At 36.7% G+C, this 15,715-nt stretch overlaps 1 protein-coding gene across 1 annotated transcript; it reads right to left on the reverse strand.

Annotated features, from left to right (window-relative positions):
- Positions 1-1,652: 1,652 nt before the first annotated feature.
- On the reverse strand, positions 1,653-15,286 carry LOC108632767 (tumor necrosis factor receptor superfamily member 4). Its single transcript, XM_018037543.2, has 2 exons — positions 14,721-15,286; positions 1,653-3,451 (listed from the first exon to the last, which is right to left on the reverse strand). The coding sequence occupies exons 1-2, from the start codon at positions 14,784-14,786 to the stop codon at positions 2,987-2,989; spliced, it is 531 nt and encodes a 176-aa protein (XP_017893032.1). The 5' UTR covers positions 14,787-15,286; the 3' UTR covers positions 1,653-2,986.
- Between the last annotated feature and the right edge of the window lie 429 nt (positions 15,287-15,715).

A 15,715-nucleotide genomic window follows, 5' to 3' on the forward strand; every position in this document is an offset into this window, starting at 1 on the left:
CAACAGACGAATTCGATTCTTGTTTTTAACACTTTTTACGCGTAATATGTAATCAATCGCTGACGCCAATTACCGAAATGGGGAATAATCAGTCGAGGAGGAAAAGCATTTGTTCACCCTAAGAAAGTATGTATATGTTTAAGTTTACTTCAATTAGACGCTTAACCTTTAATGAGCCGTGCGAGATCGCCTAATCTCGGAAACATTTTCAAAACTCTTTTGATAATGAGTGAACATTTTTTTACTTTCATTCGAGTGTAAGCAGCGAACTAACGCGAGTATAATTAAGTGACTCTTCGCGTGACGAATTAAAGGTTAAGAGGGCTTTGTATATACCGCGTAGCATAGCGTTCGTTAAACAACGGTCATCATAGAAAATACCTTCACATTTGAAAACGACACGTGGTAGTTGAACGTTTTGTATCTACTCTCAAAGTTCCTTAGAAAGCTAGAGGTTGTCTTTATTGCTAGAGCATAATAATTATTGATACAGTTGAATCGATTGCGAGGATTGTTTTATTGGTATTGATCTTGTCAGTATTACGGCATACCTTTATAGCGTCATTATTTTTATAGTAGACATCATCGAGTAGACATTACTGCACCAAGCGAATAACGACATTGTTTCGTATTCATAAACCCATTATCACGGCCATCATTGCTGTAATTTCTATTTTTCTCCGATAATACGATTACTGTGTATACATCGTAGCGCACCGTGCATAATAATACAAAAGGATAACGATATATCAATACCTGACGGATCGCATAATACCTGATATGGCATTTTGACCAGAGCTACTGATTTAAATATGCTCGATTTTAAATAACAATTAACCAGATATATATCTGTCTGGATATCTCAATGGAAATCTTAATTTGAAGATCGACGGTCGTTGAATCATTTTTGACTACTTCTAGTCTGTGTTTACATATAACATAAGTTTAGTCATACGTGATAAAAATGACCGTCCGATTCTCAAATTTAGATTAGCAACGATCTCATTGATACGAGTTAATGTTAACAATTATAGATACTAATTGTCCATGTATAATTTCAATCTTTTCGGGCGTTTCGTAAATCGACAGCTCTAATTTTCGATGACTCGAGACAATAGTTACACTTCGAGGTACATATACGCATATTATAGTTATACGAACGTATAATACTGGAGCATCGAAGCATTTCTATGGTTTTTCGTGCGCAAGATTGGAGGGGATGCAGTTAAAAAAAAGAGGACATATAGATTATTGTATCTGTACTTTATTGTGTCTTTAGCAAACGTGTCTCTTGGAGCTACGTCTATTGACGGAATGAACATTGACGTAAATAAATAAAACGGATAGAAAGTACATACAGTGGATGCTTTGGTGTATTTCCATCCGTGATTGAGATCCGATAATTCTTTTTCGTTTTCACTCCCTTAACGCTTATGTTGGCTCAATTGAAACGTTCTATCAACAATTTTCTTTTGCATAATAAAAATAGTACATTTGCACAGTCAACAAGATTTTAATCATTAAAATGAATGATTGAAAATGCGGAAGTGTTTGTCTGAAATTACAGAAATTAAATGAAGTCATTACCGCTTCTATGTACATTTACAGAAGTATTATGTACACGTATTACATACGTATATATGCATCTTATATTCGTTTGGTTCACCGGAAGTAATAGTTAAGCACGGCTTCCTTTTAAAAATTAATCCTTCTACGAAAAACGTATTTTATAAAAAGTATAAGAGCTAATAGCTCCTGTACGTAGATTATCGTTCAGAAGTTTAGTATACAATTTAAGGATTGTAAAATTATCAACTATAGTGGCGATACATTTATTTTGAACTATGTAGTTTAACTATTAATACGTGCGAATTCTCTTTACAGAAGTTTTCAGAATTTTTTTATTAGAGAAACGAATAAGAATCTTTTTGCTGAAATGAAACAATGTTTGTTTTTAAGAAAATTTGCATGTATGTATTGAAGAAATCTTTGGAGTGTACGTAAATATGCTAACATACTATGATACATAATCAGGACTTGTAACAAAAATGTGCTTAAATAATATTTTTTATTCAGACGATTGTTGAATCTAGGCCAAGAATATTCATTTCCATACATATTTTTTCTTTAGATACAAACATATCTCATTAAAGTAAAAATATTAAATAATCAAATGAAAAAGAATACATTCGATCCGACGTCATAGATGGATACGTTCGATGGGCATCGAAATAAAAAAGCTTTCGGATGCTGTGCAAACCAGCATGTAGCAACGCGATCGATAACAAAGAAGCGCTTACTTCCGGGTTCATTGTTCTAGTCCAATTCAAATTACAGAGTAACCTACTCCCACGCCTCAAAATGAGTAAGTTGTTTTTTTCTGTTTACCAATAAAGTTGGCTAAAGTTATACGGCAAAGTAAAAGTAACAATAATTTAGCTTAAGATCAACGTACGATTAACTTTATATGTTACACCTTATCGTCTACTTAGTGCCTAACTGACTAGCAATCGAGGATAGATCTAAGTTGATCTCCTCTTGAAACATGTTTATACTTATTATTACAAGGAAGAAATACATAATAAGGAAACTGTAAAGAACGAGCACCAGATGTAACGAGTAACTGCTATTAGGTTTCAACCTAATCAAGAATCCTTTTTCCCATTCGCTCAATCGCTTATAAAATCCTAGGAACATTCGAACTAGTTCCAGGAAACTAGATTCCTCTTCCCCTTCGGGTGAAGAAAAACATCGAGAGAGAGAGAATTCCTCAAGAAAAGAAGTTTCGTTCATGTAATGCCCCCAATTCGTACATAATTCTCCTTTGCACGAAGTCTTTCTGAATTAGTCTTATTGTTAGAAACCAAATTCGAATCTCTATTGTTTCCTGCAATCTACCCAGGACTTCGATTCCTCCGTTGTCTTCTCGAAGCCATCTTAGAATCTCAGAAGCGGCTTAAATTTCCATTATCCGTTCTAATTTTCTTTAGAACCTTTCCAACGAGTCGAGTTCTCTGTTGACGATAGCCACCTCGGCGTCTTTCTCGAGAACCTCCTTGCCGTCATCTATCTCATCTTGTCCGTAGGGTTCGTTGACCAACGCGCTCTCCTCACCGGTGCCTAGGGCGTCTTCTGGCGCTAAGAACAGATTCGTTTGATCCTTGCATTTCCTCTGATAGTCGAGATTCTCCGGGGCCGGTCTGTGGCAGGAATCGCAGACGGTATCCGTCCTGGAAGTGCATGGATGTGCCTCGTAGAGACCCGGCCCGCATCTAGAGCAGATCCAGCACGGCTGGGTGCTATGATGAGGGCTGTATGTGCCCGGCGAGCATTTTCCGCACTCGGTATCGCGTCCACGAACGCAACGGTTCACGACGCCCCATCCTGGACCGCATCTGCTGCAATGGCTGCCACCTTTTTGGTGCCTGATGCGCGGCCTGGCCTCGCTCATCTGCAACAAGGGCAGATGCGCCTCTGGTTAGACAGAATTTCATTGAAACCAGATTGTGTACATTCGAGAACAAAATTTAGATAATAGATATTTTGTTTATACTTTGATTGAAATTCTCATTTGATACTAATATAATGTTCGATATGCTAAGCTAAGCAACAATCTCCATACTTTGTTAGTATATAAGAAATATTTAATCTGTATTTAATCTGGATAATATAAAATGTTAGATACATGTAAAGTACTAAGTATAAAAAATAAGAAAAAAACTATAAACCTAAAATACATAGTGCAACTACTTATCAATCTGAAGTGGAGCAGAAGTATTAAGAAAATTAAAATCATATAAATACTGTCAGTAAAAATATAACCAGTCTACGAGAAAATTAGGGCAACATTAAATATACATAAGAGCACGGAAACATTTATAAATATAGCGTAAATCCATCCTGTCGATTTTGTGGAAGAGTTCACAGCTAAAAACAAACTGAATAGAGTGGTTTCCCATCACTGCTTCTAAGAAAATACGAAAACTTTTAAGTTTAATCCAGATATGTGACCGAATCGACCACGTTAATTTTATTTGGACGACAGGAAACTGATTCCGTTCTGTGATGGTTAAGTTTGGATTCGGCTAATTTTAGGTGTAATTTTAATTGTATTACAATACTCGATAATTCACTCTCGTTGCGAATTTAATCTCCAAATGGAAAATATATATTTTTTAAAGTTTAAATTGATCCTTCTGTGGCGGCTGTCCACTGTCATGTTTCTCTTAGGTCGTCGCTTTCCTGTATTTCCTTTTTTAGAATAAAGATAGATGAAGTTGATAATGATAATGGAAAGAGCAGTCGGGTCCATCGTTTTCAGTGGCAGCTGGCAGTGGGTAGCCGGGTGCTGGCACGCGCCAGCAGTCAACGAGCCATCAGGTGCATCATTGCACCGGGCCCTCTCCGTTCGAGAAACTTACACGTGGTCTTTTCCTTCTCTCATGCCGCTTTAATTTTCTCCTCTGTTCAGTTCTCTTCATCTTAAAATCGTGAATTCCAAATAAAATTAGTATCGTGTATCGTTAGTATCGTAAGTTAAAAGAGAATTTCTACTATAAATTTTGAACAGAATTTGTACATTGCGAACTTCAAACAGAAAATGAATTTGAGAATTTGTTATAAACAGACTTACTGTCCATTTCCTATTTGCTTTGAAATTTTTTATTTCTGCGGAATGTCTCAATTCCATATTTAAATATAGCTTAACTTAATGATTTAGCAGTACCTAATGTAATTGTCAGACACACGTGTACATGTCATCTTTAGAGAATTCTGAATGATTCCTGGCCTGCTTTTATAGTCTCTCTTTGTTGTATAATGCCATAGGAAATAATTGTATGAGAGCAAACTTATACTTAATTAAAAAGTAAAATATCCTTAGTAAACGGTATGTATAATCCGGTTCATAATACTTAAGCTGAATAAACAGCAAATGTCGCGTTTATTTGGCCTACTTTCCTTCATTTAGGTAATCGTGACAAGAATAATTCTTGGAAAAAAGCAAATTAAACTTCATTCTCTGTAATGCAAATGAAGAGAATATAATTTACTTAAAGAGACAAATCAATAAGTAAATTACTTACTGCTTTCCTGTCTTAATGCATATTAGTTGACAATAAAAGTACATGTTTATCATTGAACTTGCGCGTTTTTATGTCCTCTTAAAATAAAGTAATTGACGTTCGTGCCAGTTGACTGAATTACCCCTGCGTGGAATGTCATCGCGATGTCGCACTGTATTCATGTCAAAATAAAAAGAAGCAAAAAGGAACGGTAACCGCAAGTGGGCATGGCATTGGCGTGGCCAACTGACTTCCCAGCAGCTCGACGTTTTAAGTTTTGCTATTAAGGCAGCATATGTCGTATGCGACGACTTGGTCAGATAATTTGTCTCCAGAGCCTGGGCCTCAAGAGGGATCGGTTGTTATTGACCCCTTTCAACGTACTCGTCTCGCCCATAAATTGACAGGGTGCATCCTTACGTGAGGCGCACGGCTTGTATTACGACCGATAAAATGATGCCTGAGCGTGCGTACGCTCTCCGTTTCAACCCTCTTTGCAATGTAATATCAAGTTCTTGTAATATGTCACCCTAAGACAATAGATATCGGGTGTTTTTAATTTTATATAAAATGTACATTATAATTACTGTGTAATCATTTTTATTAATGTATTATAATGGTTCGCTTTGATATTGAAAGATTCGTTTTATATTTCTAAATATTACTTGAAAAAAAGAACCATTTGAATTTTATTTTTTAAAGCACTTGGATGTACAGTGGTTACAGCAAATCGACGTATTATTGTATTCATTTTAGGATTTCAAAACTAGTTACATGCATTAGATATCAGCACACTTGATGTATCAAAATCTGATACCAAGAAAGTAGATAAAAAACTAATATATTACAAGGTATGATTACATGTATACGTAGGTATTACGTATTTGCATATGATTATGTTATATGTTATGTTTTTATACATCCACGAAGTTCTCACAAAGAACGTTCGAAGATTTACGGAAGAGAAAGAAATAATTTTCTCTACGAGTGGTGAAGCGTGTTCTCAGTCCTCGGAAGGGTGTCGAAACGCTGCCCTTACGGAACAACTTCTCTTCAATCAATAACAAAAGGGTCGAGTGAGGTAGGAAATTGCATCGTGGAAAGGAGTCGAGAAGTGGTCACCACAGCATCGCGACTGAAATCGGTCTTTAACAATTTCCGATCGTTTTCCGCGTTTCTCTCTTCCACTCCCCTTCGTAACACGCGGTGAAACGTGAGCTCAGCAAATCCGTGAAACTTCCAGTCTTTGGAGCTACCGAGTTCTCGAGTGACCATCTCGGAGGTACGAAAACGTGTCAAAGAATCCTTCGAATCGAGTATTCAAGGATAACTAACTTCATTATTTTGTCAATTTAGTTTTAAGTATACATACAATGTAATTGAGATAACGGTTCTTCATTAATGATATTTAATGAATACTATGGACACGATAAGTAGGTAGTGGCAGAGGCCAAGATGAGTAAGAACATTTTTCGCAATATAGATTTGATGACTATATTAACAGCGATAAGTTAGTTCATCATTCAACAGCAGGATAATGTTGAAACGTAAAACATCCAAGAAAAAAAGAATAAAAAACAACAAGAAAGGAAAAGCTAATTTTTTTAAATTTGTACGTGGGCGTTTCGTACAAAACATCAATTGGATTACCATAGGACGGAAGAGGGAATAAAGAAGGGAATGATTTACAATCGATCGTAGATCCGTAACGACAATGACGGAAGTAACGGCGCTCGTAGTGACAGGCATGAAGGCATGAATAGGACTTCCGGGCAGAATGAACAAAACGGAAGCGGTAATTGCGGCTGCTTTTATTTGTCCTCTTTCCTCTCTTTTTCTCAACGTCGCGCCGCCGGTATGCTGTCGGTCGTGCCGATAAATTCCAATCGAAAATCATTTCTTCCTGGTAGTGACGCACAGACATTTCTTCCTCTGCCTTTTAATTTCCTTCTCAGCGGATTCCAACCGCTTCTCTTGCACACTTTAAATATTCACAAATTTATGGGCCAATCAATATAACTTATTTCGGTTGAATATAAAAAAAGAAGTGCTCGTAAAAACGAAGTAACGCGGGAGCGGCGAAATGTAGTAATGTATACATAGCAATAGTATAAATACATATATTGTTACATATAAATTGTTCGATGTAATAATTTTTAGAATGGAGTTACATTTTCTGAATTTACGGATCAATCAATGGTATATCATACAGTTAAATAAAAAGCTAGTAGCTACTTTAAGACATATTTGTACATATATATCGTATGTAACAAGTATGTGTATACATTAATTGTTACTATTTTTATCTCTGACTCTTTTTGTATTAGGTCCTCGATCCCGTCGAAAACGCATTTAGCACTTGTACAGTGTTGTGCACCCAGCAACGAGAATTCACCCTTTACTTTAGAACAAGTGTTCTATAACCATTTTATCTTTTTTCCCAATGCATTAACTTTAAAATTCCATATTTGCCATAAAAAATAGACTTACCACAATAAAGAAGACTAAATAAAATATCTTGCTACGAGGAAGTAAATTACGTCAATTTATCACGTGCTTTTTCATCACGATAAAAAAACTGCTTCGTATTTTCTGCGCGCGTTGCTTTTAGATGGTAGTGGACACAGGAAGGTGGAGACAAAAAGTGGGGTGCACGCGCCGCTGCATAAATACAGTGGGACGACGGTTAACAATTTATCTGGTTGCCAAAATATCGGGACAGTGCGTTGCATGACGTAACGAAGTTCAATTTATTTCTCGTTCATTGTTCGTCGAAACAACAAGAATGAAGCTAAAAAAAATGTTTTATACCATTGTAAAACGAAAAGTTTTATGAGTCAGAGTTTGTGCAGTGTAATTACTTTATGGGAGTATAGAATTTTCAGTTAGTTAACTCACAAATAACCTGATTTGATTCTAACAAAACCAAGCGTTAGAAATAGTGCATGGAAACAAAAGTTTCGATCTTTTCGTTAGGAAGCGAACAATATATGTACGTATATGGGAGTTGCGAAACAGTGGCAGCCTGTTGCGTTTATGCAACGGCCCGTGGAAAAAACGACGAGGTTGAGGCTGGTCAAAGGGTTGCACACGTGTACAGGGGAAGGAAACGCGAATGGCAAAGTGCGCGGTGTCACGGCACGGTGAACTTTTCCCTTCGTGGCTTTTGACTGGTACGCCGCCGCTGTCCGCATTCACGGGATCGTCCCGAGGGGTGAAACGAATCGGCGCAGCTGCACCGATAATTATCTCTTTCTGCCCGCTATACATTTACCACCACCCCATTGTTCCTCCGGCCGATATCCGCCTCCTTATGTTCAGGCCCTGACTCCGTCTCTGGTCATAGGGTCCCTTTTTGTTACCCCACGGGCCCCGTTAGCCCCACTCCACACTCCTACGCAGCTGCGTCTCGATTGGATACAGTAGAATACGAACCCGCTTGAGACTGTTCCCAGTTCCAAATTTTTCAAAACTTCGAAGTTTTTAACGATATTTTGCCTTGTGTCTCAACCCACTCAAATTTCACCCTCTTGAAACTAAAATACTATTCTTCAAGCATTTTTTATTATTTAATTATTGAATACTATTTCACGATTTATTATTTTTCTTATGGATATTCATTCTTGAAATCTTAAATACATATTGTATCCGTGTATTATACAATAGAGACTTTGTATTCCATGCGAACGACTAAAATAAAATCCTGAGACGAGTGTAGGTGGAGAAAGAATTGGTCAATGATCTTCACCGTTAAGCGAACCAACTATCTATGAAAGCCATGAATAATTTTTCGTTTCTTTCTAAGAAAATACCGCCCATACACACGAGTCTGACAAATATAGTTGTTCTCAGACGTTTCTAAAACTGGAAACTTGCAGTGAAGAAAACAGGATTTGACAATTTGATAGACGTCTATAAATACAGTTATCGTAGGAATTGGAGATCTAAAAGCATGCTACTTCTTCAAATTATTATATGTATCAGTGAACCTTTTCTTTCTTAAAATTTTATTTTGTACAGTGTCTTCTCGGATGAGAAACGAGTTAAGTTAAATTGTTTAGCCATAAAATTGTTGCACCAGTTTCCGCATCTTCGGTGGAAAAGCAGCGGCAGTTCGCTTGAAGAGAAAAAACGAGGATCAGCTTTTTTCCACGGTCTTTTTCACGGTATAGCAGAAAAAAATGGGAACGCGGTACTTTGGAGAGGTGTTTGGCGCGCAGCGCCTCTACAGAAATTTTTCAAAGAAAACTCGTTGAATTTGCTTACCGAAAGAAAGACCGGAACGTCAGAATTGAATAACGCGGTCGGGTTAAATATCATAAACGCTTCGCCGAATGAACATCAGATATTTATGAGTATTTAATCAACTTTGCGTGTAACTTTGCGTCAGCTTAACATATATTTCATATTTATTATTACTTTTATCACCTTTGGCGTAACATACAAAACATTTAAAATTGATATGACTCAAAGAAATCTTTTGAATCATAAATACAACAGCATTAAGAACGGTTGAATCATCTTGAAAAAAGTTATTTAGACGTCTTAAAGGAACAGGGAAACCAAAAGTTGCGTTAGATGTTTGCTTTAGTCGGAGTTCTTTCAAAATTTCTTTTGAAAATCGCTTGAGCGTGCATTCGTTAACGAACCAGTTACTACTACTACTTGAGAAACGCTGCGATAGAAACCATTCGCCCGTTAAAATCTGAATCTCAAGTAAGGTATCTCAGATGCAAAAAAGATGGATCTCAATCAGCGTTTAGATATTCCCTTTAAAAAAAATCTTTTCATCGGGTTGCCTTTAAAGCACTCCAGGTATTAGGAACTATCCAATTTATAACCACTATCATTTCTACATAAAAATCTGCCCGAAATTACACATAACACTTCAGGCTATTCATGAGTGTAACACGATGATAATATATGGTAATATTTTAAGCTATCAGGAATACATACTGTGTAGTAGTACAGGTATGAAAAATAATGCTATCTATGAGTTTTTTAGATTCGCCAGTTTCTTTGTAGAGATATTGTCAACAAGTTATTCGGTTCAGTGGGATATTCGCCGGTTCGCTCATTAGCATAGCATGGGAACCGGGGAGTCGCCGGTTCCGGCGATCTCGTCGGTTTTCGCGACCCTACCTCTAATCTACGCACCTGCGACTTTGCTACAATACTAGAGAGACATATAACTGATGTCGATTCTAACTTCCATACAATTTCTATCTCTTGTGATACAATAAGGATGATAATAATAATAAATAGTTTGTTTGCATTAATGAAATGCGATTAGGTACAGTTAATTTCAATATGTATTATTTAATGCAATTTTTTGGTATATATTTTAAATGCATAAATTTCAGTTCATATCAACCACCTAAATTTTCATACGACTTGATTTAGTACATGCTTGAATATTTTAATAAGTACGAACTTATTAAAGAACGTAAAATCTTACGGTACAGTCCCGTAAACCCATACGTATTTTTGGCCAATTTTATGGGTAACATTGACACTCTGCCTTGTCGCGTAGGTACGGAGTCTAGCCCCTTAAGTTGTTTACAAGTAATTTATTATTAGTAGACTAGCGTCAGTTTGTAGTGTATCCAACAAGTTTGCGTTTACACATTACACATTACATACTTGTATAGTTTACATTTTATAGTTGACTACTTCATAAATGCGAAAAGGAACTAAAATGGTGATTAAATAACACGAAGAAGACATTCCAACTATAGAAGATAAGAGCATATTAAATTCTTATCGCTTCAAGTTTTCTTGGTTGGATGCTTCTTCCCAGAACGGGAGCGTTTAATTTTACTTTCGCGAGACAAAGCTTCCCGGCATGGGGCGACGGGAATTAAAATTACCACGGAAATTGATGCTCTCCGCTCCGCCTGGTCCGCTCGATTCATTAATTTTTGTGCACGCGTGTGCACCGCGAGGACAATAGAATTCCCAGCAGGTGCAATGGTACGACCATTGTCGATCTGCCACAGTGTGTGCACCAATCATGAATAAAAAAGGAAAATGATCTGATAGAAGTCTTCTATTGTTTCATTTCAGTTCGTTCTACGAGTAGTTGATAACACGATAAAAGATATGTTCATTGGTGATATAGTAAAAAATATATTCATTGATTGGTAGTACAATAATCAGTAAACTGCGCGTTTTTATGCAAAATAGATCTTGTAGAATATCATTTAAAAAAATCAAATCTATTATAAATATTAAATTAATAACAAAACAGGAAAACGTTTTCTGTATACATAAGGAAGATTAAGCTCCACTTGCAGCTATCTTACGTCCAATCTCAATTATGTTGCTAAGGAATTCTGGTAAATAGGACTTGTTTCTTAATTCAGGTTAAAATTTGGGTCGTCGAGGATTCTCCCTTTGCAGTTAGGATAGCTTAAAGTATTCAGAAGTAGGAGGATACTGTATATCAATCCTGGGTTAAAGCTTAATCTTACACAGCTTGACTTATTTTTTTACCTTGTCCAAATAGATACTCGTATTGTAATCTCTTATTCTTTACACGTTATTCTTTATTTTAACTGATCTTTCTATTTTTATTAGTCTTATTATGATCCGTTATACGAATGTTAAACTTTACTCATCCATTGATCGTTTTGCTAATTTTATATGCTATATGTATTATGTCTAGCCGTAAAGTACGGATTCCATAAAAATGAAAAAAATTTCTAAACCGTGCAATGCAATATGAAAAAGAAAAATGCTTTCAAATTCCATTTCTATTTTTAACCATGCGACGATTTTTTCTCCCACAACTAAGTGCAATTTCCTCGGGGTTTCGGTTCTCCTGGTGGCACATGTGAATTTTTGAACGGTTTTTTAAGCCAGATACATTGATCGATTTTAGCGTTAGCTATGCGCTTTGTTCCGTTCGTTGACTAAAATCGCTAAATATTCAATGATCCCGCGAAGCTTTCCGAGGAAGCCGGCGGCGTACAGGTCTCGTGAAAGGCGACCCATTTATGGGCACGCGGTGGAATGCGTGTGTCGCGAAAGTGGGTTTCCACGGTTAGAGCTGCCCAATGAAATATCACATTGGTTTTTATGTGATTTTATGATTCGATATACATTAAAATTTTCGCGTCTATATCTAATTTCTACGAATGCAGGAAAAGAATTGAGAAAGTAGAACATCAGATTCCATAGATAATAATCGAGAGCAGAAATAAAGGAAACTTGAGAGATGTTCCGTTAATAGAAAACTTTACCAACCGTGTTATTGCAACAAGAAATAACAAGATTAAACTATGTACATCCGAGACTTCAATAACACCCTTGTACTTTCGCAAGTAGTAACGCAAACAAGAACATGCAATGGAATCTAATGTTCGTTATCAAGTTATATCGTAATAACAACGATGGGGAAATGAATTGGAGTTACGCGGACAGTTTGAAACGATCTCCGCGAAGATACTCGATCGTGGAGCCCTCCCTTAGGACTTAGCACTTACAATTAGCTAGCGTCCAAGTAGACAGTGACAGCGGTTCCCACTTTGTTAGCGGATGTTCCATGTATGCATGCGCGTATAGGAAAAAGTAGGCTTTCTTGCTTTTTTTAAGACTCGGGATAAACTATCTTTCGCTTCATGTGAATATTCTTTGTTGAATTATATTTGTATTAAATAAGAATAATTTTTTACACATGCTCACTGTATTTAATACTAAAGAAAGTTATAAAGAAGAAAGAGGCATTAATGATAACTGATATAGGTGGTCGTATGTGCTTGTAGATGCATTTATACTGTAAAATATTATAAATTATTTGAATTTCTTAAGATTTTCAACTCTTCTTCTGAGCACCCACGACTAGTGCTATTTCTACGGTTCCCATCGTTTCTAATTTTTCTCTGTCAAATTTCCATGCTTGTTCTTATCACCCACGCGTTCTTCTTATTTTGTTTATTTATGTCCTCTACTGTATGGTTCAAATCTGAATTCCCATTCCAATTAACATTTAGACTTGAATTTTGATTCTAATGTTATTCGATAATAATTGTCACATTGACTTAAGTTTAAAGAAATATATTGACAAAAATTCGTCTGTAACATTAAAATATAAATCGATGAATGAAAATCAATTCTTTTTATTTTTTGACGTACACTTTCATTATAATGAAATGAGATTTTCGTTTAATTTTATATTCGTCAGATCCCAAACGATTTCTGCTCAAGAATATTTTCATAAGCTATATATAAAAAAGATGAATAAAAGTTATTCCTGATAAATGGCTGCAATATCCTCTTACAACGAGAAAGACGTATCCAAAAAAAGCGGAATCCTTTCTCGCATTGTTTGCATCGACGCTCTTGTATCCGGGTCGAGTCTCATTCTTCTCCCGGCTTTTGATCTTCCGTTGTTTTTCGCTTAATGTTCTATTCCATTTCCGCGTGTTTCCTTTTGTTCCGCCCTAGGCCGACCGCCCGGCAGCCCGGGTTGTTGTTCCACTCGGTTTCCACTTTTCCCCGGCGTTCTGGTGCTTCCGCTTCCGTTTCATGAGCTTTCGTTAATTTCCACAGCGCGCGGGTTATTTTCACCCAAGAGTTACCCCCTTCGCGAACGTTATCTCCGGTGGTGCGTTGACCTTTCAACCTGAATCCTAATGCATATATGCATGCGGACTCGAAATAAAAGGTTCCCTTCCTGCTGCTACTGCTGCTGTTCCTTCCTCTTTTTCTTTTTCCTTCTCCTCGCTATTGTTTCGGGCCCCCGCCCTTCTCGCAGTTAAGCGGGGGCTCGGGTGTGAGAACCGATTTTATCTGTCGCCGATGATTTCTGCGGCGATGATAATTATCCCCTACGAAAGCTCGCAGACGTATCGCAGGACATCTGCTTCGCTTCCCCTTCAAAAATTGTCTCTTTTTTTTTTTTAACAGGTAATAATATTTTTGATTGTTTATGCAAACATCTAAATCTACTGATGTTAATATGAATCATTAAGTACATGAAACGTTGTATCATGTTTTAAATGACAAAAGGAATTTCTATTATTTATGATATATTTATAAATATTTTATTTTACATAAAAATCTTCAATCTATCAAAGAGTTCTTATAATATAATTAAACCATTGTAAGTATTGGAACTGCAAGTATCATGCCATGTTTTTTTATTACTCCCTCGATAGATTCCCATTTAAACATTTAACTGCGACCAACGGTGATTATTGAGAATTATGGTTTCCTCTGTAGCTCAAGATTGCTACGATGCTCCTTACGTAATTCATCCTGCTTCGACCGTAAATCGTCTCCCGGTGTGAGCATCGATTTCGTTGAAAACACAATTTTTCACCACCAAGTAATAAAATCACAAAATCAATTTTCAACAATATATTCCTATTTTCAAAATGATTATTCGCTGCTGCCTTTATTTCTTTCAAATCATCTTCTGCGATGGCATAAATTAGATACAAATTGAAAAATTGTAAGCTAAATGTAGAAAGCAACTTCATCAGCCTTTTTCATTTATGTTTCATTTCTCATACGTAAAGTACACTAAAATAGTTCTCTCCCAAAAAATTCAGATACGTGGCATTAATCACATACACATAGCCCTTCAAAAAATTCAGACTTTTTTTAAAACGACTTTCACTGTTGATGCCGGCTGTAAATGTTTTCCCTTACCTCGAGAAGAGCGGTCAGCAGGCAAAGGCCGAAGGCGACGACGATTAATCCTCGTGTAGGGAACATCCTTCTCCTATACCGCTGCTTATCGTTCCCTCTGGACACGTCGAACTGCAGTTATGTACAGTGTTACGTTCGCCGTCCCGGTTTACAGCATCTCACGCGATTCGCAGATGCACATTGATCACCAACGACCGAGGGCTTCGAAATCCCACTCTTTGCACAGCTCACAATTTTTTTACTCGAATCGTGTGTTCTTATCAGTCTCGATTCGATTAAAACATTCACAAATTTTTGTCATTTAGCTCCAGTTTATACGGTGCACAATTCTTTCGCTTGCGTACTTTCTTGATTGTAGTTCAATTTTAATTGATTAGTTTGATTAGCTGAATTGAACTTAACAAATATTGGATTATTATTGGGTTGTTGATAGCAAGTACTGGATTGTATGAATGGAAATTGTCTTCTTTATATAAGATCGTTGTTATAAGTTTAGTTGTTTAATGTATAAGGGATAAGACGGGTGTACACTTCCAAAATACTGAGCGGCAAAGAACCAGCTTCGACGGAGGTTGATCGTGAATTGAAGGGAACAGCAACAGTGCAGCTGTTATTGTTGAACACGCGCTTGGTCACGTGGTTGACTCCCACCATCGCACGATGACGACACCTTGGCGCAGGGATGCACAAGTCAAATATTAGGGTGCATTAATTAGGTCCTGGAGAAAAGTCTGGATTGCTTCGAAGAAACCGCAGCAATTAACATACACTTCCGTTCGAGAGTTATTAGCAGATTGAGTATTTGCGTCCCTTTGTGATTATTTTAAAACAGGCACAAAGTACAAAAATTGGTACTATTTTTGCAAATTATGTGAAACGAACTGATCTGTAAGCCGATCAGTTGTATTTTTACTATAGATACATTTTTTTGTATTATTTAGTGTGTAATAATCGAGGCACCATTTTTGTACAAATTTATGTATAGATAAAGTGAA

The sequence above is a fragment of the Ceratina calcarata genome, unplaced genomic scaffold (genome assembly GCF_001652005.2).
Source record: "Ceratina calcarata isolate Rehan_Ccalc_2016 unplaced genomic scaffold, ASM165200v1 scaffold171, whole genome shotgun sequence".
Classification (NCBI taxonomy): Eukaryota; Metazoa; Arthropoda; class Insecta; order Hymenoptera; family Apidae; genus Ceratina; species Ceratina calcarata.